The sequence below is a fragment of the Lepidochelys kempii genome, chromosome 23 (genome assembly GCF_965140285.1).
Source record: "Lepidochelys kempii isolate rLepKem1 chromosome 23, rLepKem1.hap1, whole genome shotgun sequence".
Lineage (NCBI taxonomy): Eukaryota > Metazoa > Chordata > Testudines > Cheloniidae > Lepidochelys > Lepidochelys kempii.
In genome coordinates, this window is record NC_136402.1 from 18,188,596 (window position 1) to 18,213,932 (window position 25,337).

Here is a 25,337-nt window from a genome sequence, read left to right on the forward strand (position 1 = left end):
AGGCCGGGAGCCCCAACCCCCCCCCCGTGGCCCTAGGGGAGGGGGCGCTGGGAGCCAGGGAGCCCCAATCCCCCCCCGTGGCCCTAGGGGAGGGGGCGCTAGGCCGGGAGCCCCAACCCCCCCCCGTGGCCCTAGGGGAGGGGGCGCTGGGAGCCAGGGAGCCCCAATCCCCCCCGGTGGCCCTAGGGGAGGGGCGCTGGGCCAGGAGCCCCAATCCCCCCCCCCGTGGCCCTAGGGGAGGGGGCGCTAGGCCGGGAGCCCCAATGCCCCCCCCGTGGCCCTAGGGGAGGGGGCGCTAGGCCGGGAGCCCCAATCCCCCCCCCTGGTGGCCCTAGGGGAGGGGCGCTGGGCTGGGAGCCCCAATGCCCCCCCGGTGGCCCTAGGGGAGGGGGTGCTGGGCTGGGAGCTCCAATCCCCCCCGGTGGCCCTAGGGGAGGGGCGCTGGGCTGGAAGCCCCAATGCCCCCCCCATCTCCTACAGGCCTCAGGGCACCGTGCCCCAGACAGCAGCCGCCCTTTCCCTGCTGTGTACACACATAAATCCCTTAACCCCCGTTCCAGCCACTTTTGGGCTCGATGCCGAATCGATGTCCTTTACCTCGCCGCTCTAACCCGCCAGCCCACACTCCCCTCCTGGAGCCAGGGAGAGAACCCAGGAGTCCTGGGTCCCAGCCCCCCCCCCCCCCCCGCTCTAACCACCAGACCCCGCTCCCCTCCCGGAGCCAGGGAGAGAACCCAGGAGTCCAGGGTCCCAGCCCCCCCCTGCTCTAACCACCAGACCCCGCTCCCCTCCCGGAGCCAGGGAGAGAACCCAGGAGTCCTGGGTCGAGCCCCCCCCTGCTCTAACCACCAGACCCCGCTCCCCTCCCGGAGCCAGGGAGAGAACCCAGGAGTCCTGGGTCGAGCCCCCCCCTGCTCTAACCACCAGACCCTGCTCCCCTCCCGGAGCCAGGGAGAGAACCCAGGAGTCCTGGGTCCCAGCCCCCCCCCCCCCCGCTCTAACCACCAGACCCCACTCCCCTCCCGGAGCCAGGGAGAGAACCCAGGAGTCCAGGGTCCCAGCCCCCCCTGCTCTAACCACCAGACCCCGCTCCCCTCCCGGAGCCAGGGAGAGAACCCAGGAGTCCTGGGTCGAGCCCCCCCCTGCTGTAACCACCAGACCCCGCTCCCCTCCCGGAGCCAGGGAGAGAACCCAGGAGTCCTGGGTCGAGCCCCCCCCTGCTCTAACCACCAGACCCTGCTCCCCTCCCGGAGCCAGGGAGAGAACCCAGGAGTCCTGGGTCCCAGCCCCCCCTGCTCTAACCACCAGACCCCCCTCCCCTCCCGGAGCCAGGGAGAGAACCCAGGAGTCCTGGGTCGAGCCCCCCCGCCCCAATTGCTCCTGTACCGTGTGTGGCAGGGGTAAGACCTCTTTAGGGGCTGGGTCTGTTGAATGAACGCCCCCCCCTTCACAGGCTGCACCCTCCTTAAGGAAGGCTTCATCGTGAAATGACTGATGATTAATTACTCGCCCTTTTGGGGCTGGATTGGAGCCAGCGCCCCCTAGAGGGGAAAGGCCCCGTGTCCCATATCCTGGGGCGGGGGGGGGGGAATTAGCCGCTCTGGTCTCCGATTCGCCGGCCCGTCTGTCCATCCCCCGCCCCCCCCCCGCGCTCCCAGCCTAGCGACGGAGGAGGAGGTGGAAGGTTACCGGGACAGCAAACCCCGTTGCCTTGGCGACCCCCCGTTGCTAACCCCCGCAGCATCGGGTACCACTGGGGGGGGTCGGAGCAGCGCCGGAGGCCGGGGCACCGCAGGGTAAGGGGCCCCCCCCAGCCAGCAGAGATGGGGCGGGCAGCAGGATCAGCTGTTAATTGGATTGTCCCGGCGGGGGGGGATGTAAAGGGGGGGGGCTTGGATAGATCGAGGAGGGGCCCGGGGGGGATCCTAAAGGTCGAGGGGGGGGGTTGGGATTGGATCTGTGGTGGACAAATGGATCTTAAGGGACTGGGGGGGGGGTCGGGATGGATCGGTGGGGTCTGGGGCGGCATAGGGCAGGGATGGAGGTGGCAGAGGGGACAGATTCAGCTTCCTCCTTTGGGGGGGCTCTGGAGTGGGGGAACCACCTGCCCTAAGGGAGACTTCCCACCCCGTGGGGCTATTTCTAGGTTCTCCCAGATGCTAAGGGGGGAGAGGCTGGTGTCACCCCTCCCCCTTTTAACTGGTCAGATCTAGACTCAGATCTTTTTCCAGAGTCTGTTCTGGAGCCTGGGGGAGGCGGGGGCCCCTTTTACCAGACCCACCTCTCAGCACCCCCCCCCCACAGCGTTGGCTCATGGGATCTAGACCCCCTCCCATCTTCCTGCCGGGGAGCTGCAAAAACTCCCAACACCCCCCCAACGCACCCCAGGGCTTGGACCCCAGGGCTGATTCTCCCCCCAGGCTGCCAGCCCCGTTCATGGAGGCCCCAGGTTCTGGGATCTGTCCCAGCCTAGATCCAGGCTACAGGGAGCAACTCATTTAATGTGCCGGGCCCCAACGGCCAGCCCAGTTCTGCCTGGCTCCATCTTGTCTCTCCCTCCCTCCCCCCACAACACCCGGGCCGGGCTCCAGAAGCCTCCAAAAAAACCCAGTTTCCCAGATGCATCCCCCGTCCCGCCTGTCGGGCTTTCCCGCTGGTAGGGGGTGGCTGGTTGAGTCATGGGGGCAGGGCGTCTTGCTTGGACCCTCTGTCGCTTTGGGTCAGTTTTGACCAATTCTGCAATGGCCCGGTTATTTCTCCCCTTCCCACCCCAGGTGGCGAGATGACACCCCTACCTCATACCTCCCACCGTGGCCAAGGAGCGGATGGAAACCTCCTCCCCCTGCAAAGGCCGGAGGGAAACTGAGACACGGAGCGGCAAAAGACGACGGCAGCTTCCCCCTTCGTCCCAGCCCCTTTCTCAGGGGTGGGGCTGTGGGGCGGAAACACCCGTTTCCCGATCCTCGTGTCCCGCATAATCCATTGCGATGCCTGTGGGCTAGCAACAGACAGCTGCACCCGTGCCAGCCCGGGTCGAGCCTGAGCCACATCGGCCTCGAAGGAGAGCAGGGTCTTCCGGCAGGAGCCCGTTCTGGGCTAACACCCTCTCTCTGCACCAGCCGGCCTCCCCCACCTTCCCACCAGCTGCAGCCAGGTAACATCACCAGTCGCTCAGAGCCTGGGTAGGGGATGAACCAGCCCCCCATCCCACCACCCCTACCTGGAAGAGTCCCAGGCAGGAGACAGTTCTAGATCACGCCCCAGCAAAATGGGTTCGAGAGTTTCCAGATCCCCACTGGGTTCTCGGGGGAGGGAGGTGTTTCCAGCTATCCAGTGGGGCCCGGTGGGTTCTAGAGTGACCGAGGTTTGCGGCCAATCCAGCTCTCCCAGGGCCAGTGTGGGGAGGACGCCCCGTCACCCGGGGGGCTTGAGCTGAGATCCATGCTCTAGATCCCCAGAGTACTCGAACTGGCTCCTCACATGGTTCTAGAGTACCCCAGGGGGGCTCTAGATCCCAGCCAGTCCCTACATCCCGGGATCTAGCTCTCCCGGGGGTTCTAGAAGGGGCGGGGGGTTTCTAGAGCCCAATGGGTTCTAGAGCCAGAAGGACCTGAGAGATGGGCGGAGGGGGAGCCCAGGGGGCTGCGGGTCAGGAGTGAGGAGCATTTTCCCCCCAGGCTGGTTCTGTGGGGCACGGCCGCCCTCCCCGGCTGAAGGGGTGCCTCGGGGCTGGGGATAAGTGTCACCAGTGTCTGGACCCAGGAGACTGAGGAGCCAGAGTCCCCCCAACATGGCCCAGAGTGACTCTAGGGGGGACAGGAGAGAGGAGACATACAGGGTGATGGGGGGCACCGTGGGGCAGGGGATTGGGCAGGGGGTGCTCTCCCCTGGCAGTCAGGGCCAGGCACTGGGGGGCTCCGTGGGGGGGGCTGGGAAGGGTGCACTCTCCCTTGGTAGGGCTGGGTGCTAGGGGGTGCTATGGGGGGATAGGCAGGGGGCATTCTCCCCTGGCTGTTGGGGCTGGGTGCTAGGGGGCACCGTGGGGGGGCTGGGAGACCAGGAACTGGGGAGCGCCGTGGGGGGGTGAGGGTTGGAAAGGGGGCACTCTCCCTTGGCAGTCAGGGCCAGGTGCTGAGGGGTGACATGTGGAGGCTGGGTAGGGGCACTCTCCCTTGGCAGTTGGGGCTGGGCGCTGACGGGTGCCGTTGGTCAGGGGGCGCTCTCCCCTGGCCGTCGGGCTGGGCGCTGTGGGGCGCCATGGGGCACGGGGCTGTGCAGGGGGCGCTCTCCCCTGGCCGTCGGGGCGGGGCGCTGTGGGGCAGGGGGCTGGGCAGGGGGCGCCGTAGGGCAGGGGGCTGGGTAGGGGGCGCTCTCCGTTGGCAGTTGGGGCCGGGCACCATGGGGCAGGGGGCGCTCTCCCCTCGCCGTTGGGTCAGGCGCTGGGGGGGCGCCGTGGGGCAGGGGGCTGGGCAGGAGGCACTCTCCCCCGGCCATCGGGGCCAGGCGCCGGGGGGGCGCTGTGGGGCAGAGAGCTGGGCAGGGGGTGCCATGGGGCAGGGGTGCTGGGGTTGTGGTGGGGCAGGGGGCTGGGCAGGGGGCACCATGGGGCAGGCTATTTCTGTGCTGCTGTTACCTCCCTGCCTCGCCCCAGAGGTGGCTGCATCTCAGGAGGTTCCAACTCTCCCATTCTCTCTCCTCGCAGAGCTGAGGCAGCCGGTGCCGGGGGTCGCAGGATTCTTCCCCCTGGTAGACAGAGACCCTGGTTTGGGCCCTGAGAGCCAGGCCGCCGTCTGCGCCATGGGCGGGGCGGGCCCCCATCTCCAGCACTGGGGGGCGGAGCAAAGTGAAGCCTGCGGAATCAGGTGATTCCTCCCCCCCAGGCTGGGGGTCTTGTAGGGGGCGGCAACTGGGGTCAGAGGGGTTGGGCGCTTCCTGGGGCAGTTGAGGATGTGGGGCGGAGACAGGGATGATCTGGGGCTAAGGGGGTACAGCTGGGGTGGGGAGACACTGGGGGAGGGGCAATTGGGGGAGATCCAGGGGGTAGGGGAAGTGGGGATGGGGGCAGTGTGTGTGGGGGGTAGCATTTGGAAGTCCCAGGGAGAGGTGGGGGGCTGTGCAGGGTGGAAAAGGGGAGGAGATTCCAGGGGGAGAAAGCTGCCCGAGGAAGGGACCCCCTCAAATATTTAACCCCACCATATATTCTCCCCCTCCCAGCTGCAGCGCCCACCAGAGCCCCCACAGGGCCCCTGAACCCCCAATCCCAGCAGCAGAGACAGCACCGGTGGCTAGAGGTAAGTGGGGGGGGGCTCTAGGGGGCACTGGACACCCCATACCCATCCCCTGGGTACTGGGAGGCCCCGCTACCCCAGCCCTGGCTGCTAGGGGGCGCTGTGGCCCCACTATCCCTGCCCCGGGCACCGGAGGGTGCCGCGCTCTGCCCCATTAACTCTCCCCTCTCTGCCCCACAGTGAACGTGGTGGTGGTGGTGGACGGGAGCTGTATCCTCCAATACACCCATCGCGACTCCCCCTGCCTTTGCCTCCACCGCGGGGACGCCCTGCCGGCCCATCGGCCTCCCCCCTGCTATGGGGCCGCTGCCCCCTGCAGCCCCCCCGCCGCCGGGCCCCCCCTCTCCCGCCGGGCCCGGGGCCTGGGGGTCCGGTGCTGCACTGAGTTTTGCCTGGGGGAGGAAGAGGAGCGGGCGGAGTGGAGACCCCGCCACCAGGGGGCGCCCCCCCGCCGCACCCCGCCACCTGGCCGGCTGACGCCGGTGCCCCTGCCCCGCAGCGCCACGGGGCCCTGGTTTACAGTGGAGGCGCCAGAGGACGGTGGACCCGGGGCCCAGGTGGCCAGGATCTGGGACCGGGGGCGCTGCCCCCTGCTGGAGGAGGGCGACCTCGTGGCCAAAGTGAACGGGGCCGACGTGAGGGGCCTCAGGCCCCGGGAGGTGGAGAACGTCCTGCAGCAGCACACGCGGGCCGGGGACGTCATCCTGCTGGTGGAGCGGAGAGGTAATGGGGGCCGCGGGCACTGGGGGGGGCCGTTCCTGGCTGCTTCACTTCCTGCCTGACCCACTAGGGGGCGCTGGGGGAGCTCTCACTGCTGCACCTGCTGCCTAACCCACCAGGGGGCCCCGGGGCTGCTCCTGGCTACTTCGCTTCCTGCCTGACCCACCAGGGGGCGCCAGGGGCTGCTCCTGGCTGCTTCGCTTCCTGCCTAACCCACCAGGGGGCGCCGGGGCTGCTCCTGGCTGCTTCGCTTCCTGCCTGACCCACCAGGGGGCGCCAGGGGCTGCTCCTGGCTGCTTTGCTTCCTGCCTGACCCACTAGGGGGCGCTGGGGGAGCTCTCACTGCTGCACCTCCTGCCTAACCCACCAGGGGGCGCCAGGGGCTGCTCCTGGCTGCTTCGCTTCCTGCCTGACCCACCAGGGGGCGCCAGGGGCTGCTCCTGGCTGCTTTGCTTCCTGCCTGACCCACTAGGGGGCGCCTGGGGGTCTGGCTGCTTCGCTTCCTACCTGACCCACTAGGGGGCGCTGGCTGTGGGGGGAGCCTCTGGCCTTTCCCAGCAGGCGGAAATGTGGGGTGTTGGTAATTTTGGGGGACCCTGTACTTATTGACCCCCCACTTTTCTTCCCCCCCCCCAGGTCCTGGACTCTGCCGGGCCCCCCTGGAGCCCCTGTTCTCCATTCCCTCTCCCTGCTGGGATCCCCCCTGGACTGGGGGGGCCCGGGACTCTTGGGGGGGTCCCAGCAGGGATACCCTGGCCGTCACCAGCTTTGTGGGGCCCGAACCCAGGGACATGCTGCTGTGCCCAGCCCGCTGCTGCGGGGGGGAGACCCAGAGGCCGCGATGCTCCCAGCCCGCGGGGGGGCCTGGGGAGCTGGGGGGCAGCGTGGCCCCAGACAGCGCTGGGAGAGCAGGTAAGTGGGGAGGGGTGCATGGCGGGAAGGGGGGGGACAGAGGTGGGCGGGAAGTAGGGGGGCTTGGAAGCAGAGGGCTGCAGGTTGGGGGAAGGGACTATGGGGGATGGGTTTCGGGGTGTTTAAGACTGGGGAGTCTGCAGGGCTGGAGGGGTCTGTGGAGCGGTGGGGGAGGGGCTGGGGGCACAGCTGAGGGGGGATGGGCTCCATGGGGAGGGAGTGAAGGGGGAGCAGGTGATCTGCGAGGGTGGAAGATGGGGTGGCTGAGAAGAGGGGGGATCATGATGAGGGGATGATGCAATATGGGGGGGCTACAGGGGGAGGGGCAGGGAGCTGGGGGGGGCTCACCGGGAGATGGATATAGGGGGCAGGGTGACTCCTGGGTGGGGTGGGGGACATGGGGAGGCTGCTTCCCCCCCATACTCCCAGCTATCCCCTCCCCCCACTTCTGAACCCCCCCCATCCGGGCTGGCACAAGAGACCCCATTGTGTTCTGCTCCCCACTGTGTCAGGCTCCGCCCCGCTCCCCAGGCTGGGGGGGGCACATGTGGCGGGGGGGCTGCCTGTTCCACCCCATAAAGCTCTGGAATGTCTCCTCCCCCCCGCTCCCCACAGCGCCCCCTGCTGGGAGAGGCCTGGCACTCCCCCCCAGCTCCCAAAGGGTTAACCCCCCCCCCGTGCCCACATCCCCCCCCCAGTGTCCTTGACTTTCTCAGCCCAGCTTGTTTGTCCTGGGAAACTCCTCAGGGAGGAAGGCGGCCGAGCTGGGGGGCCCGTGGACACCCCGCCCCACACCTGTGCCCCCACCAGGAACCGGGAGCCTCCCCTCCCGCCACCCCACAGCCAGCCATGCTGCAAAGGGTCCAGTCCGTGCTGCGAAACGTCCAGGGTTTGAACCGACACCCCCTCCATGGCCCCCGGCTTTCTCCCCCTGGCTGTTCTCCTCCTAGCCTGGGTTTGGGGGTGCGGTGGGGGGGCTGCATCCTGGGGGAGGGGGGGTTCTCCCCACATACAGGGGGATTCTGTAATTGAGTGGGTGGGTTTGGGGGGCAGATGGAAATGGGGGGGCTGGAAGTGTCTCTCACCCCACACATGCCCCCCCAGCCTCCCTCCACACACCCCTGCCCCACAGACCACCACCCCCCCACTCTGCCACCTCCATACTCACACTCACCTCGACTCCCCCTGCCCCACACGGCCCCCTGCTGCCAGGCCCCACACCCCACTCTATCCCCCTCTTCCCCCAACCCCCCCAGCCCCATCTGCCCCACCTCCAGCCCCCCCCACAGACCCCTCTCCCCCACCCCGCACACAGCCCCTTCTGCCCCCCACAACCCCCCACAGCCCTCCATATCCCCTTTGCCTCTTACCCCACATCCCCCCCTTGCCCCCACAACCAACTCCACCCTCTCCTCCCACCCCTGTCTGTCCCCTGCCCAGCCCTCCCCCCCATGGGTAAATATTGACCCCTGATAAGAGCTTCAAGTTTGAAAGCTTGGGGGAGGGAGGGAAGAATTAGGGTGGGGCCCTATCTGGAGGAGGGGGAGGGTCGGTGTTTATAGGGGGCCTGGTTGGGAGGGAAGGGGGGTGGTTGATGCTGGGTGGGGGGCTCTGGTCTCTACAAGGGGTTCGGGTCTGGGTGGGGAGGTTGGGCCAGTGCAGGGGGGGGTCTGGTCATGAGGGAGAAGGGGGGGCAGGGTCTGTGGGGAGGAGGTTCAGTTCATCGGTGGGGGGGTATTCACTGACCCTCTCCTCACCTCCCCCCCCCCCGCCCAGCAGACAGGCTGGTGCCCGGGCCCAGCGGGGACCTCCCCAGTGGGAAGCGTTCGGAGGACGGGGGGCTCCTGGCCCGGTTCTCCCACCGTGAACTCGGGAGCCTCTTTCGCCAGGCGGGGGCCAAGGTCCGGCTGCGAATTCTGTCCACCCCCAGGGACGCAGGTGAGTGACCCCCCCCCCAGGCGGAGGAGAGAAGCGGGCAAAGGGTGGGGAAAGGGGAGGGTTGGGAGTGGGGGCAGGGAGAAGGACAGGGGTGCGAGGGAGGGGTCGGGGGGGCAGGCCACTGCCCCCTCCCACACCCACTGACCCCCCCATCCTCTCCCCAGCTGCCTCCAGTGACCTGGACGCGGCCGACATCCAGGTGGAGGAAAGAGCTGGGAGGCCGGGGTGCCGGCTGCCCCAGCCACAGGTAGGGGGCAGGGAGAGGGGCTGGTATGGGGGGGAGGGAAGGCCGGGGCGGGGGGGCAAATGGCTATTGCAGGACATGGATATGTGGGGAGGGCTGGGGCCAGCAGAGGGGGGGACAGATAAAGGGGAAGGGGTAGGGCCGGGGGGGGCCAGCAGGGGGGCAGATGGCAATTGGGGATGGGGAGGGGCAGGGCAGTGGGTTTGCTATCAGGGGCTGAGAGCCCTTGCGCCGGGGGTCCCAGCCAGGCACTCACCCCACCCCCACTCCCTAGTGTCTGTCGGTCCCCTGGGACCCCCCCAGCTACTCGGTGGAGCTGGTGCGTGGCCCCCTCGGCTTCGGGTTCAGCCTGCGGGGGGGCAGCGAATACAACATGGACATCTACGTGCTGGGGCTGCTGGAGGGGGGGCCGGCCCAGCAGAGCGGCAAGATACAGGTACCTGCCTGCACTGGGGGCCCATGGGGCGGGGGGCTGGGCAGGGGGCCCTCTCGCCTGGCAGGGGGGCCGGGCGCTGGGGGGGGGGGCGCCGTGCTGCAGGGACTGGGGCGGGGGGCTGTGCAGGGGGCGCTCTCCCCTGGCAGGGGGGCTGGGCGCTGGGGGGCGCTGTGCTGCGGGGGCTGGGGGGCACCATGCTGCGGGGGGCGCAGGGGCTCTCCCTGGTGGCAGCGGCCGGTACTGCAGTGTCAGTCTCTGGGGCAGGTCAGCGACCAGCTGGTGGAGATCAATGGGGAGCCCACGCTGGGCATGACGCACGCCCGGGCCGTGGAGCAGATCCGCCGGGGGGGCAGCCGCATCCGCCTGGTGCTCAGGAAAGGCGACGGATTCGTCCCTGACTACAGTGAGTCCTGGCCCCCCCCCACCTCCCTCCTGCTACAGCCTGTCTCCCCCCAAAACTGAGGGCAGATGGTATTTCCCCACCAGCCCGCCTCCCGAGGGAGATGGTAGGACCACAATAATATCCTCCCCTCCCCTATCCCATGGGAGATGGTATGATCTAAAGTGAGGTTCTTTTCCCCCCCCTCCTCTAAATCCTAAGGAAGATGGTACCACCCATAGTGTGCCCCTCCCCAGTTCCTGGGACGATATGACCACCCCACCATTCCCCTCCCTCCCCACACAATCCACAGTGACCTCCCCTGACTCTCCCAGAGCAAATGGTACAACTCATGGTGACCCCCCGCATCCCTGGGGAGATTATATGACCCCATAGTGACCCCCAAACACACATCTCAGGGCAGATGGTATGACCCCCGGTGATACCCCCCTGCATCCCTGGAGAGATGATACAACTCCATAGTGACCCCATGCACACATCCCAGGGCAGATGGTGTGAACCACAGCAACACTTCCTTCCTGCATCCCTGAGGAGATGGTAAGACCCCATAATGACCCACACACACACACAACCTAGGGGAGATGGAATATGACCCCCAGTTATACCCCCCCTGCATCCCAGGGGAGATGGTATGACGCTCAGTGACTCCTCACCCCCCACCCCCACATCCCAGGGGAGATGGTACACCCCTCAGTGACAACCCCTGCATCCCTGGAGAGATGGTATGACCTTCAGTGACCCCCTCTGCATCCTTGGGGAGATGGTGCAACCCCATGACACCCTCCCATCCGAGGGCAGATGGTTCGACCCATAGCTGGGCAGGTAGCAGGTTGCCCAGTGCATGGGGGGCAGTGGGGTCTGGGGGGGGACAGTGTATAATAGCCAGGAGCTGGTTTACCCCTCTGCCCCTCCCCTTTGGGGGGCATCTCTGAATGGGGAGCAGATTTTCGGGGTTCAATACTCATCCTATTTCTCTCCCCTTTCTGCCCCTTCTCTGACTCTGACCCTCCACATCCCCCCATTCTCCTTTTGTCCCTCCCTGGGCCCCCACCCCTCCCACCATGTCCTCTCTGCCCCCCCTCCCCGGCCACCCCACACCTGTCTGCCCCACCCGCCCATGCCCCCTGCCGCTCCCACTATTCACGGCACCCCCCATGTCCCGTTCTGCCCCCCCATCCCTGCTGTCCCCTCCACACCCATCTGTCCCCTTTCCTGGGTCCCCCCCATCTGTACTGCCCCCCCCCAGTGTCCGTGTGCGCCCCCCCCACAGCAACACCGCTCTGCAGCCTGGCGCTGTGCGTCACCAACTCCCGGCGGGGGGAGCCCTGCTTCTGCCTCGTGGGACGGCTGGAGCGTGACTGGTGGGTTGCCCCCCCCCTCGGTCACAGCATGTTCCCACCACAGCCCGGCCAGCACAATGGGCCAATCCAGGTCCGCCCTGGACAGAGTAATAGGCCAATCCACCTCCCCCCACCCAATCCCACTCACAGCAATGGGTAAATCCTTTCCCCCCCAGGCCAGAGCAATGGGCCAATCCAGCCCCTGCATTCCAGGCACATCAATGGGCCAATGCAGTTGCCCCCCCAGATCAGAGCAATGGGCCAATCCTGTCCCCCCTCCCCACACTACCAGGCCCCCTTTATCTGTTTGCTTGGCCAATCCTGAGAAGACACCCCCTCCCCCCCCACTCCCTGGGAATGTGGAGTTCGGTGCTGTTTCCCGGGGGGCGGGGTGTCTCTCCAGTGCCAGAGAGATAGATACTCCCCCCACCCCATAGATAGGGATATATGAGTAACCCCCCTCTCTGTTCTAGGCCCCTTGCCCTGACCCTGCTGTACCCCACAGACTACCCCCACCCTCCCATCACTGACCCTGTTGTACCCCCCCAGAAACCCCCAACTACCAACCGCCCCCCCCCAAAGCTTCACCAAACATTCGCTGTTTAGCCAAACCATCTGAACTGATGTTGGCGAGGACATGCGGGTGGGTGGGGGACACCCCCCAAAAAAACAGGGGGTTGATCCCAGGGAGCAGGACCCCTAAGGAAGCAATCCCAGGGTAACTGTGGGGAAGATGGGGGGTCTTTCACTACGTTCTCTGGGCCTGATCCCCCCCCATCTCATTCTGTCTCCCCTCTCCAGACCATGAGCACATCCCCAGCCCCGCCGGGCGGGACCAGATGCCAGAGGGTGGACCGGCACCACACGGCTGGAGAGCAGACACGGCCGAGAGGTCTCTGCGCTGGGGTCAGGACACCGGGGGCTGCCTGGAGGCTTCTCCCAGCAGTGGCGAGCGAGGATCCCACCTCTGCCACCAACGTGGGTCCCGGGACCATCGGGGCACAGAGCAGGGCTGGCTGGCATCGGGGAAGGAGGCAGAGGCCAGGAAGGGAGACAGCGGGTCCCTCTCCCCCCGGAAGGAGCGGGTCTGGAGGGGCCTCTCAGAACCAGCCCCTGGGCCCTGGCTGGTGCCCAGCAAGGAGCGCCTCTCACGGGCCCTGAGGGGCATCTGCATGGGGGACGGGGAGGACGACAAAGGGGGCAGCCTGGGGTGGAGCAAAGATGGGGAGGGGAGGAGGAGGACTTAGTCCAGCCCTGCCCAGCCCCAGATGTTCTCAGTGCCTGGGACAGTCCACCCACCTCTCATCTGGATGTGCAATGGTACCTTCCATTCTCCTCTCACCTTTTCAACCATGGTATCCTCCACTCTTGTTCCCCTCCCCATTTTGACTAATGGTACTGTCTAATCTACTCACAGTGGTACCTGCCATTCCCCCCCATCAGCAATGCAGTGGTATCATCCTCTCCTGTCCCCCATGCTGTGAAATGGTACCTTCCATTCGTCTTATGGTACTTTCCTATCTCCCCTCCCCCAGTCATAGTCTGCACTGATACCTTCTACTCTTCTGTGCTATGGTACTGTCCACTGGTGCCCTCTGTACTTAGCAATGGTATCGTCCATTGGTAATTTTGCACCCTCTATGGCAGGATTGCAATGGTACTGTCCACTCTCTCTTACTAACACACTCCACAGAGTCACACATGGACTGACCCATTCCAGGGAGGGGGAGGAAACTGAGACAATCCATTTCACCGTGGGGGGGACTCTCCCTGCATAGGGCAATGTCAGATGGACTGATCCATAGGGGGTGGGAGCCAGCACAGGTGGCTTGATCCACTCCATGGATGGGGTGTGTGTGTGGGGGGGGAAATGGGCAGATCCATTCCACCAAAAGGGGAGTGCTCTACCGCAGCTCAAGACCCACACAGACTGATCCATTCCATGCGGGGGAATGGACCCAACCATTCCCTTGAGCTGGGGGAAGGATATCACCAAGGGCCAAACCATTTCGTGGAGCAGGGTGGAATAGACCAATTTGTTACAGACTCATATGTGGACTCATCTATTCTGTGCTGGGGGGGGGCTAGGGAGAGAGAAATGGATCAATCCATTCCACAGGAGGGGAGAATGGCTCAAACTATTTAATGGGGCAGGGAGGAATAGACCAATCTATTACAAAAAGAACAGGAGGACTTGTGGCACCTAAGAGACCAACACGTTTGTTTGAGCATCAGCTTCCGTGAGCTACAGCTCGCTTCATCGGTGCATCCGGAGCTGTAGCTCACGAAAGCTCAGGCTCAAATAAATTGGTTCGTCTCTAAGGTGCGACAAGTCCTCCTGTTCTTTTTGCGATCCATTACAGGCTCACAGGTGGACTGATCCATTCTGTGTGGCAGGGAGGGGGAAGAAGATGGACACAATCCCCAGAGCCACTCACAGATGACCTATTCCATGGAGGAATGGATCAAACCATTCCATCAAGGTGGGGGGCAGATGGGAAAGGATTGGTTCTGCTCCAGAAGGGGTCCTTCCCCAGGGGATGGGAGGTGTTGGGGGGGGGGTGTCACAGTCTCGCATTAAGATGCTGCAGTTGCCTTGGTTTCTGTCTCCATGGGGACAGTGTTTATTTAAAGTGAACAGAAACTCTTGCTTACTGGCAACGACTAAAAAAGGAAAAAACCCAGAGAGGTTTGTGGTTGTCACCTGAGTCATTTCAGTACCACAAAGAGCATCTGGGACAGGCCCACCCCTCCACAGAGGGGACCCAGGTGTCCTGGCTCACAGCCCCCCTCTGCTCTAACCACTAGCCCCCACTCCCCGGGGAGAACCCAGGAGTCCCAGCCTCCCCTGCTCCCCAACCCAGGAGTCCTGGTCCCCAGCCCCCACTCCCCTCCTAGAGCTGGGAGGAGAACCCAGGAGTCCTGGCTGGCTCCCCCCACCCCATAATCCACCAGAACTTGCTCCCCTCCCAGCCCTGAAGAGAGATTCCCTCTGCTAGCTTCAGAATCCCACAGCCTCGCTCGACTGGACAGGGGCCTGCTCCTGGGAGCCGGACGCCAGGCCTGTGCTGACCATTCGCCCCCACATCTGCAATTGCCTCTCTGGGAGCTCTTCAGCTTAGGAGCATCGCCGCCTCCCGCTGAGCTCCGGGAGCCTCCTGAGGAGGAGGTGCTCCTTAGCCAGTTAGCTGCCGGCCACCTAGGTGGTTAATTACCTACAGGTGAGTCCAGCTGGGTTCACTCTGGTGCAGCATTGGGATGGACTCCTGGTCGTGGAGCACCTCCTAGTGGCCAGATCAAGCATAGCAGCCCCATAACCACTGGTGGGCCATGCAAGAGTTCCAGCCCAGCGGGACAAACCCTCTGCTACCTTCCCTGGGCTCAGGCCACTTTTGCCCTGCCTCAGGTGTTTCCTTGAGCACAGCTGCCTGCTCCTTTCCACTCCAGGTCCCACTGTGGATCTTTCCAGGGAGTAGAAACTCTTGGTTGGCTAGTTGCCTCCTCCTACTCTGCCTTGAAGGTCAACATCAACTCTCCCCCTGCACCCTGCAGCTCTTTATAGAGCACCCATGACCCGGCCCCAGCTGGAGCTTATCACTGAGCAGGCCTCCGGCCTTTAAAGGGGGCAGGACCATTACAGCCTCTTGGGGGGGGAGATGCTGGTAGCAAATGGTGGGGGTAGGAGGAGAGGAAGAGTGTTGTATGCAGGGGAGAGTGCCAGCAGCCACGGACTTGGGGGCCTGACGTCAGCACCAGAGATCAAAACTTGTGTCAAGTTGTGGGTCTGGAGCAAGGGTCGGAATCCAAGTCCCAGTCAAGGCCGGGAGTTCAGGAGCACAGTTGGCCATGGTAGCCACATTGTTGTCCTGACACTTTCTTGGAGGGACCTCCTGTGGGCCGGTAGGGGGATCAGGTGCCAATTGGGAGCCTCCCAGGGGGCTACCAGTTGGGTCTCTGGGGCAGGGCTTTCTGTAGTGGGTCATGGGGGGGAGGAGGGATCCCTATGCTGCCAAGGGGTGGGGTGGTGACAGAGCCCCTCTGAGGCCCACTGGGTGGAACGTGGCGGTGGGCTGTGCAAATGGTGGGTGGGGGAAAAAACTTGGGGGCAGTCACTGGTGGGCCATGGCCCTCAGGGGCGGAGCGGGGCAGGTGCTGGTGGGGGCCTCGGGGTGAGGCGTGGGAGAGGCTGGTGAGGAAGGGGGCTGATGGGTGACTCTTCTCTGCTGGCTCTACCCTTGAGAAGTCCTTTCCCCCCCCCCCCCGCCCGCCTCCCAAGAGCCTCCCTCCTGGTCACCGTCATCCTTGTGTTAGTGGGAGGCCCAGACGCTGCTGATATTGCTGGAGGAGGAAGAGAACTGATCAGGGAGGGGAGTGGGGTCTAGTGGTTAAAGCCGGGGTGGGGGCTGGGAGCCAGGACTCCTGCGTTCTCTCCATGGCTCTGGGAGGGGAGTGGGGTTGAGACCTCCCCTGGGGGGAGCCAGGGAGCAGTGTGGGGGGAGGCAGTTCAGACACATGGTACCGGTGATGCCCCCTACATGCTCTCAGCCCCCTCCAGGTCTGCAGGCTGCCCTTGATTCCACCAGCCCCGCTCGTGTGGGCTCCCCCCCGGCTGGTAGATGGGGTGAGGGGAAGTGGGGTAGGCATGGGAGGGGGGTGACTCCGGATTAAGCCTTGGAGCTGAGCCCGGATTCAGGCCCCAATCCCCTCGCAGGCTGGGGGGACTCCGGCTTTGCCGCCCCAGGTGCCAGCTGTTGTTTGTTCCCCCGTCTGGCATGGCTCTGCCCAGCCTGGCCACTTCCTGCCGGGCTCTGCGAACACCAGGTGACTCAGCCACTGGCATGACGCCCACGTGGGTCCTGCCCTGCAGGGTGCAGCCACTCCTGGGTTGGGGGGGCTGTCACGGAGTCCCTGGGCGATGCTCTGGAACTGCTCCCCATGAAGCCAGTCAGGACTCTGGGGTAGTCGCCTTTCTGTGAGCAGCCTGTCTTCAGGACACACAGCTCACACAGCTTCCACCTTCCTGGGTCTGACCTCGGAGCATTCAGCATCCTCTGCCCCTCCGGGCGCTTCCCCCCAGCGAATCCACTCAGGTGGGGCTCCTGGGGAAGCCAGAGGGTCCTGCCCCCCAACTCCGCAGTCAGACGTGACTCTCAGCCAGCCAGTAAAACAGAAGGTTTATTAGACGACAGGAACATGGTCTAAAACAGAGCTTGCAGGTGCAGAGAACGGGACCCCTCAGCTGGGTCCATTTTGGGGGGCAGTGAGCCAGACAACCACGTCTGCACTTCACTCCATGTCTCAGCCAGCCCCAAACTGAAACTCCCTCCAGCCCCTCCTCCTCTGGGCTTTGTCCCTTTCCCGGGCCAGGAGGGCACCTGATTCCTTTGTTCTCCAACCCTTCAGCTCTCACCTCCCAGGGGGGAAGGGCCCAGGCCATCAGTTGCCAGGAAACAGGGTGTCGGCCATTCTCTGTGTCCAGACTCCTGCACACACCTGCCCTCTAGGGCTCTGCAATGATCATACACCCTTACCCCACCACCTAGAGACTTAAGAACTGCATAGGGGAAACTGAGGCACCCCCACACTATTCGGAGGAAACATTAAGAACAGGCCCACTTCGTCACAGGGGCAGGTGTCTGGGAACACCTGGATGGATAGAGGAGGGTGTGGGGAGATGGGGGGGGTGGCTACACGGGTGTGGGGGGATGGGTGGATAGAGGGGTGGCAGGATAGAGGGATGCAGGGGGATGGGTGGGGGGATGGAGGGATGTGGGGGGATGGATGGATAGAGGGGTGGAGGGAAGCAGGGATGTGGGGGGATAGAGGGGTGGAGGGAAGCAGGGGGGATAGGGACACGGGTGGGGGGGTGACTAGATCCCTTCTGAGCCATTTGTAATGCACAGAGCGGGCGGGGGGGGGGTGGAGATAAATCTCTGCATTAAGCATCTTCCCGTAACTTCCATGACTTTGTGTTCGGTCTCTATTTTCACACAACTTTGTATCAGATCCTTATGTAGAAAACGTTGAATTGAGCCCTGGTCTAATGTCTTTTCGCTGGGAGCAGAATAAGATCCCCCCCCGCCCCGTTAATCAACGGCCCTGTTGAATGACCGAGGCTGGAAGGCAGCGCCTCCGGCCCTGGGAGCGGGACCCCGGGCAATGAGCCGGGCCAAGTGGGCTCACTGAAGAAGAGCGGACACACGGGCGGCCTTGGGGGCAAGGAGCCGGCCCCTTCTCTGGGGACACCCTCTTTGCAGCATTGGGACGACCCCAGAAGGAGGCGCCACAGGGGGCCAAGGGACCCAGACTTTGACTCTGGGACGGATTCGCAGGAGAGGGACGCGGCGAGAAACGTGGGGTGTCTTGCAGGGGACCCCCCCCTCGTCCCGACTCCTGCTCGGCAGCCGCCCAGCTCCAGCCCTCCCGCGTCTCACGCCCCTGGCCAGGGACGGTAAGGGGGGGGCAACAAGTTGGTAACAACAAGACGGAGTGTGTGTGTGTGTGATGGCGACCGTACGCATACGTTCAGCGTCGGCTGATTCAGGTATTACCAATAAACGCGGCGGGGCGCCTTATCCCCCTGAACAGATCCCGTGCGGTACTTTAAGTAGAACAGGGACCAGCCGCGTCCCTCCCTCCTGTCCGGCTTCCTCTGTTCTGCACCTCTTGCGCCCCATAACCAGCCGGGCTTCTCCCCTGAGCCCTCCACAGCCCCGAGGCCAGACTCCGGTGCCCTCCCTCCTTGCCCTCCGGCGCCACCTTAACCAGGCTGCGGCACCCCCAGCGCCACCTTAACCAGCCTCCGGTGCCCGCCCTGGTTTCCTGAGCCGCTCTCCCTCCAATGCCTTTCTAAAGTGACGGGCTCTCTCCAGCGCCTCTTAAAGGGCCAGCCCCCCGAGCCGAGCCACGCCCGGCCCTACGCCCTGCCCCGTCGGCTGCCAGCTTTGACAGTCGCTTGACAGCCGGAGCCGTCTGGGGGGTTCTCCGGGGCCATGGACTCCTCTGGCGGCACCCCGGGGTGCATGGGGCAATGCACCAGCTTCCTCCGCTCCCACAAGGGCACCGTCCTGGCGCTGGAGATTGTGAGTTATCCGGGGGCTGGGGGCACGGAGCTTGGGGGGGGTCCCGTGGAGCACACGGACGAAGGAGGAGCCCGTGGGTGTCAGCTGCACGTGTCAGGTCTGACACGCTACCCACAGAGGCAGAAACAGGGTCCTGACCCGGTCTGTCCACAGCCGCTGCTCGAACCCACCAGACCCTGCCCAGAGCCAGGGAGAGAACCCAGGAGTCCTGGCTCCCGGTCCCCCCTGCCCTGCTCTAACCACTAGACCCCACTTCCCGCCCAGAGGCAGGAGAGAACCCAGGCGTCCTGGCTCCCACTCTCGGTGTGGTGTGTGTGTGTATCTGTGTGTGATTTCGGGGGGGTTACCGCCCTGTTAGAGATGAATCAGCTGCAGCCCATGAAGGGTTAACACCTGCAGAGCTGGGGTGTGCCTCCCGCCAGCAGAGTGGAGGGAACTGAGATTCAAACAGGGCTGGCACCCCAGAGCGGGGGGGGGGGGGGGGGGGGGGGGGGGGAGCTGGGACTCCTGGGTTCTCTCCTGGCTCTGGGAAGGGAGTGGGGTCTGGTGGTTAGAGCAGGGGGGGCTGGGAGCTGGGACTCCTGGGTTCTCTCCCTGGCTCCGGGAGGGCAGTGGGGTCTGGTGGTTAGAGCAGGGGGGGTTGGGAGCTGGGGACTCCTGGGTTCTCTCCCTGGCTCTGGGAAAGGAGTGGGGTCTGGTGGTTAGAGCAGGGGGGGCTGGTAGCCAGGACTCCTGGGTTCTCTCCCTGGCTCTGGGAAGGGAGTGGGGTCTGGTGGTTAGAGCAGGGGGGGCTGGGGGCTGGGACTCCTGGGTTTTCTCCCTGGCTCTGGGGGGGGGGGAGTGGGGTCTGGTGGTTAGAGCAGGGGGGGCTGGGAGCCCGAACTCCTGGGTTCTCTCCCTGGCTCTGGGAGGGGAGTGAGGGCTAGTGGTTAGAGCAGGGTGTGGGAAAGCCAGGACTCCTGGGGCCTATCCTAGTTCCTCCCTGTCCTCCATTATTTCGACACCCCAGAGGCTCCCTGCAGTTTGTGTCCCGCTGGGCCTCCCGGGGCCATGTTCCTGGGTGTGGCTGTCCCAGACAGGGCTGTGTGTGTGTGTCCCTGGGGGAGAGGCTGAGCCCTGCACTGTTGTGTGAGTGCTGGGGTTAGAGAGAACGTGTCTGTGTGTCGTGGACGCCATGCGGCTGGAAGGGAGCGGGGGGGGTGTCTCTGTGTGTGTCCGGCTGTGTGCACATGCGGGGTGGGGCCTGTCTCGTGGGGCTCTGGGCGTGTGAGTGTTTGTATTGTGGAAGGGGGGGTGCGGGGAGTGTCCCCATCGCTGCAGAGATGGGGGGGAGGGGGGGTTAGTGTCTTGTTAGGATGGGAGGGGTACAATGGGGGGGTGAGATGATAAGCCTGACTCCACCCCACCCCGTGCCCCTCAGATCTGGCTGTGCCCATGGGCAGGAAGGAGGATTCCCTGCCCCCCACCCTCTGCGCCTCACCCAGAATCAATTAACCACCCGGCCACCCTGCCCAGCTCTTGCAAAGGGAGAAATGAGCCAAGAAGAGAACCCAGGCGTCCTGGCTCCCAGCACCCCCTGCTCTAACCACCAGACCCCACTCCCCCCCCCCCCCCCGCCCCCAGAACCAGGGAGAGAACCCAGGCGTCCTGGCTCCCAGCACCCCCTGCTCTAACCACCAGACCCCACTTCCCTCCCAGAGCCAGGGAGAGAACCCAGGAGTCCTGGCTCCTAGGCCCCCCTCCCCCCCCCCACACACTAATCACTAGACCCCACTCCCCTGGCTTTCCTTCTTAAAGGGGCAGGGCTCCTTTAAGGCTGGGGACATGTTCTCCGGGGAAGGAGAAGGGGCGTTTATGGGGTGGGGGTGGGAGCAGCAGGGCGCGGTGGGGTTGGGAACATCCACCCAGTTCCGCGCCCTGTCCAGACCTGTCTCCTCGTGCCTCGCTTTCCCCACCCCACGACTGCTGGGGCACCGTCTCCCTGCCACGGCGGGCCGGCCCGTTACACCCCGTCCCTTTAGGATTTATCACCCCACGACCCCTCCGCCTGGGGCAGGTGCCATCCCGGTGCCACCCCCCATCACCTCCGCCTGCAGCGGGCCCCGCCCCGGGAGCAGCCCCCCTCCGCTCCGCCTGTAGGGGGCGCCACCCCTTTCGCAAGCCCGCCGCGGGCCCCGCCCCTTTAAGACACCCCCCCATGTGCCCCCCACCTGTGACAGACTCCACCCCTCCCGACCAGGGAATATTTGGCCGGGAGAGCTGGTTTAATTTAGTAGTTGCCATGGCGACCGGCCCCCCCCCCCACACACACACTCGCCCCTTTGTGTGCCCAGCGTGGGCTGGTATTTTTAGCCTCCAGATGTGACTCAACCTGGAACATTCCCCAGGCGCCCCGGGTGCCCCACCCAGCCCACGAGGGACCCAGGAGTCCGGGCTCCCACTCCCTCCCCACCCCCCAGCTCTAACTCACTAGACTCCCCCCTTCCCAGAGCTGGGGAGAGAACCCAGGAGTCCTGGCTCCCGGCCCCCTGCTCTAACCACCAGCCCCCACTGCCCTCCCAGAGCTGGGGAGAGAACCCAGGAGTCCTGGCTCCAGGCCCCCTGCTCTAACCCACCAGCCCCCACTGCCCTCCCAGAGCTGGGGAGAGAACCCAGGAGTCCTGGCTCCCGGCCCCCTGCTCTAACCACCAGCCCCCACTGCCCTCCCAGAGCTGGGGAGAGAACCCAGGAGTCCTGGCTCCAGGCCCCCTGCTCTAACCCACCAGCCCCCACTGCCCTCCCAGAGCTGGGGAGAGAACCCAGGAGTCCTGGCTCCCGGCCCCCTGCTCTAACCACCAGCCCCCACTGCCCTCCCAGAGCTGGGGAGAGAACCCAGGAGTCCTGGCTCCCGGCCCCCTGCTCTAACCACCAGCCCCCACTCCCCTCTCTCAAGAGACACCTCTCCCCAGGCACATCCAGGAAAGCGGCGGGTGAGTCAGGCCCTTGGCAGAGAAGCGACGCCCCGTCTTGCAGCTACTGGATCATACCAGCATGACTCAGACTCTCCAACCACCCCCTTGCCCCTCCTAGGGGGCGCCGGGCTGCGGGGGCCTGGCCAGGGGGAGCTGGGGGGCACTGTGCTGTGGGGAGCTGGGGGCTGGGCAGGGGGCACCGTCCTTTGACAGGCAGAGCTGGGGGGCGCCGTGCTGTGGGTAACAGGGGGGCTGGGCAGAGCTGGGTAAGGTGCTGTGCTGTGGGGAGCAGGGGGCTGGGCAGAGCTGGGTGCTGGGGGGCGCTGTGCTGTGGGGAGCTGGGGGGCTGGGCAGAGCTGGGTAAGGTGCTGTGCTGTGGGGAGCAGGGGGCTGGGCAGAGCTGGGTGCTGGGGGGCGCTGTGCTGTGGGGAGCAGGGGGGCTGGGCAGAGCTGGGTAAGGTGCTGTGCTGTGGGGAGCAGGGGGCTGGGCAGAGCTGGGTGCTGGGGGGCGCTGTGCTGTGGGGAGCTGGGGGGCTGGGCAGAGCTGGGTGGTGCTGTGCTGTGGGGTTCAGGGGGGCTGGGCAGAGCTGGGTGCTGGGGGGCGCTGTGCTGTGGGGAGCAGGGGGGCTGGGCAGAGCTTGGTGCTGGGGGGCGCTGTGTTGTGGGGAGCAGGGGGCTGGGCAGAGCTGGGTAAGGTGCTGTGCTGTGGGGAGCAGGGGGCTGGGCAGGGGGCACCATCCCTTGACAGGCAGAGCTGGGTGGGGGGGTACTGTGCTGTGGGGTGCAGGGGGGCTGGGCAGAGCTGGGTGCTGGGGGCGCTGTGCTGTGGGGAGCAGGGGGGCTGGGCAGAGCTAGGTACTGGGGGGTGCTGTGCTGTGGGGAGCGGGGGGGGCTGTGCAGATCTAGGTGCTGGGGGGCACTGTGCTGGGGGGAGCAGGGGGCTGGGCAATGCTGGGGGGTGCTGTGCTTATTTAAATATCTAAACTTGGGGCCCCAACCCATTCTGCTCATTACCCGCTTTATCCCTTCCCTGTATGTTCACGCTGGGAACCCCGGCGTCCGGGCCATATCCCACTTTAGGGACGCTCCCATTCGGTTTCCTTTCACCCCCCTGGAGCTGCCACTGGAAACAAGATTCTCCCTCTTTCACGTCCTGTCCCAAAAGTCTACGGCTGTTCCCCAGCTGCCCTGCCCTGCGGCTGCCTCTGAACACCGGGTGAGCCATCCCTGAGCGGCGTTAAGCGCGACTGGTCCCCAGCTGCCGCGCTGCAGAGGTGGCTGCATCTTAGCAGTGGCTAAAGAATTTTCCTAACTCTTGTCCATTTCCACCCCACCCAGGGCCTCTGTATTATTATCCTGATCTGCTACGGTGCGTCTTGGACCCCTGGTTACACGGGTTTAGCCATCTTCGAGATGGTGTTTTCCATCGTCTTCTTCATCATCTACACCCTAGGATTAAACAAGCAGCTGGCTTTTGTGCACTGGGGCTGGAGCGTAAGGAGTTTTATTCTATTCACACCATTGTGGGGTGCTGTAACATGCAGCTGTAATCTTCTTCGGGGTGGCCGTACAATCCGCTGTTCTGAATAACCCTTAAAAAGGGGGGAGTTCCCCTAAGAAACTGGTTTTAATGGATTAACATGCAAGAAAATTACAGCACAAAAACCTATGTTAAAATGCAATCAAATTCTTAAAGGCGGATTTGTGACCCCCAAAGAGATTGCTACACATGCAGATTGTTAATTTAGAATAAATAAATGAAAAAATTGCCATAGGGAAAAAATATTAAGGTAAAACCAAACATACAAGAAATGCCAATGTAAAAAAAACCCAAGTCCATTAAAGGGGTTAATATACTGAGAAAATCCCCCCATGAAACCCTGGTTAATTTCTTAATATACAAGGATTTTCCATGGGAAATTTGTTAAAATGCAAAGAAATTCAGATAAAAAAGTGGCCAAGTTATTCATCTGTCAGGAAATTTCTGTGCAAACGAGTTAATTAATTTATCACAGGCATAGAAATTCCCATGGAAACAACTCCATACAAATGCAAAGAAATTTCTATGCAGGAAGCTTTGTTAAACTGACAATTTCCTGCAACCAATTTCATTTATTTATTAATATGCAAGCACATTCTTATGCCAAAAAAGCCCGTTAAAATGCAAGGAAGTTCCTGTGCCAAAAACTTCGTTAATGTAGGTCAAGTGCATCGTACCAAAGACAGGTCGGTGCATCTCTCTTGCTTCTTACCTTCGGTTTCTTTCTTCCCCAGGATTTCATCCGTGCTGTGATTGGTGCTTTGCTCTTCCTCATCACCTCCCTCATCGTTGTCATTCGCCACAGGGATGGAGCTGGGATCGCAGCTGGGGTAAAGCAACTGTGGCTCCCCTGGCACCCAGGACTGGGCACTGGAGGGCACCGTGGGGGCAGGGAGCAGGGCAAGGGGGCTCAGCAGGGGGTGCTCTCCCATGCAAGTCAGGGCTGGGCGCTGGGGGCCCCATGGGGCTCAGCAGGGGACACTGCCCACCAGTCAGTGCTGGCCTTGGCAATAGGGGGCACTGTGCTGCAGCATGTCTGTCATTCATTCCCTGCAATCAGCTGCCATGCCTGACCCCAGAGGTGGCCGCATCATAATGTTGGGGTGGGGGAAGAAATGAGGCGAACTGCCCAAAATTGGGGAGGGGGGGGAATTTTTTTGCTTCTCTTGATCCAGGGGCCTTGAACCGCCCCCCATAACCCTGGATCCTAGCAGTGCCTCCCACTGCAAATCCTCTGCTCGTTACCAGCAATCAACAGATACTGCAATTAACTACCACTTGGTCCCATCCCGCACAGGTCTTTGGGCTCCTGGCCGGCATCCTGTTTGCATATGATGCCTATATTACATTCCCCACCCTCCGGAAAACCCACACAGCTGCCCCCACTGGTAAGTGCCCCCACTCCCCAGGATGGGGGGCCTAGACAGGAGCAGGCGACCCTGCCCCACCATGGAGCTGGGAGGGGTCGACCTTGCCCCACCACGGGGCGGGGGGGGGGGGGCTAGATGGGAGAGAGCGACCCTGCCCGACCATGGGGCTGGGTCAGGGGGCTAGACGAGGGAAGATAGGGGGTGATCCCTGACTCTAATGCCCCCTTGTGGTCTCTCTCTCCTTACAGAATCCCCGGAGGCTGTCTGAAGAGTTGCACGACCCCAGCCTCCACTTTGCTGTCTTTGCCCCCCACCACCTCGCTGTTTCTAAGGATTCTTGTACATACTGCTGGGGGGGGGGCAAATAAGAGATTTCCCCCACCCCCAACTAATCTCCCTCCAGCTCCCCATCCCCAATTCCGGCCCTGACCTCAGGGCCCCACCAAACCCATGTTTAGAAGCCTTGACAATGGGGATCGCATGGGAGGAGCCAGCCCCCCATCCCAGCAATGCCACCCCCACTTTCCTAGGTTGGCTGGAGTGAGGATGAGGGCAGTGGGGTCTAGTGGTTTTGAACAGGTGTGGGCGGGGAGGTGGGATTGCTGGGAGCCAGGACTCCTGGGTTCTATCCCCAGCTCAGGGCAGGTAGCGGGGTCTAGTGCTTTCTGTCCCTACCACTTATTCCTTATCAAGTGCCTTTACTCTTTCTGTGCCTCAGTTTCTTCTGCGCTAACGGGTGTTACATTGCCAGCTGTTTAGGGCAGAAGGACCCATGTGTTTACATAGGGCCTACCAGAACCGGAGCCCATGGGATGTATTCAAGGGAAATAAATTTTAATATAAGGAGGAGATTTTTTAAAATTAATTAAACTTAATGCAAGGAAACCGGCCCCAGGGTGGGGGACTGGGTGGGGAATGTCACATGGGGGGATTCATGTGGTGACGCTCAGGGCACTGACTTCCCCCCCAAAACCTTTCACGTTCCCCCCTCCGCCCCAGTCCCCGATCCTGCATGTGGCTTGTGTTAATTTCTGCTTATTTGGGGGGGAAAAGGGTTAATAAAAATACTGATAAATGGTTTTGTTTGATCCCAGTGATGTTGGGGGGGGAGGTGGA

General features: G+C 63.7%; 2 protein-coding genes across 2 annotated transcripts; both read left to right on the plus strand.

The window, feature by feature from the left end:
• The first annotated feature begins 1,548 nt into the window (after positions 1-1,548).
• On the plus strand, positions 1,549-13,964 carry MAGIX (MAGI family member, X-linked). The gene is made up of 11 exons (XM_078850239.1): positions 1,549-1,796; positions 2,775-3,154; positions 4,703-4,862; positions 5,215-5,291; positions 5,469-6,011; positions 6,645-6,920; positions 8,700-8,858; positions 9,023-9,105; positions 9,377-9,538; positions 9,803-9,941; positions 12,080-13,964. The coding sequence occupies exons 3-11, from the start codon at positions 4,798-4,800 to the stop codon at positions 12,523-12,525; spliced, it is 1,950 nt and encodes a 649-aa protein (XP_078706365.1). The 5' UTR covers positions 1,549-1,796; positions 2,775-3,154; positions 4,703-4,797; the 3' UTR covers positions 12,526-13,964.
• A 3,253-nt stretch (positions 13,965-17,217) lies between these two features.
• Positions 17,218-25,299, plus strand: PLP2 (proteolipid protein 2). Its single transcript, XM_073321561.2, has 5 exons — positions 17,218-18,360; positions 22,650-22,805; positions 23,586-23,681; positions 24,149-24,239; positions 24,470-25,299. The coding sequence occupies exons 1-5, from the start codon at positions 18,271-18,273 to the stop codon at positions 24,487-24,489; spliced, it is 453 nt and encodes a 150-aa protein (XP_073177662.1). The 5' UTR covers positions 17,218-18,270; the 3' UTR covers positions 24,490-25,299.
• The last annotated feature ends 38 nt before the right edge of the window (positions 25,300-25,337 follow it).

Excerpts from the sequence above, each read along its gene's own strand:
- MAGIX (XM_078850239.1), top strand. The coding sequence starts at position 4,798 with ATGGGCGGGGCGGGCCCCCATCTCCAGCACTGGGGGGCGGAGCAAAGT. Across the intron at positions 6,921-8,699 it reads AGACAGCGCTGGGAGAGCAG|ACAGGCTGGTGCCCGGGCCC; the intron begins GTAAGTGGGGAG and ends CCCGCCCAGCAG. Across the intron at positions 9,106-9,376 it reads GCCGGCTGCCCCAGCCACAG|TGTCTGTCGGTCCCCTGGGA; the intron begins GTAGGGGGCAGG and ends CCCACTCCCTAG.
- PLP2 (XM_073321561.2), top strand. The coding sequence starts at position 18,271 with ATGGACTCCTCTGGCGGCACCCCGGGGTGCATGGGGCAATGCACCAGC. Across the intron at positions 22,806-23,585 it reads TTGTGCACTGGGGCTGGAGC|GATTTCATCCGTGCTGTGAT; the intron begins GTAAGGAGTTTT and ends TTTCTTCCCCAG. Across the intron at positions 23,682-24,148 it reads GAGCTGGGATCGCAGCTGGG|GTCTTTGGGCTCCTGGCCGG; the intron begins GTAAAGCAACTG and ends CATCCCGCACAG.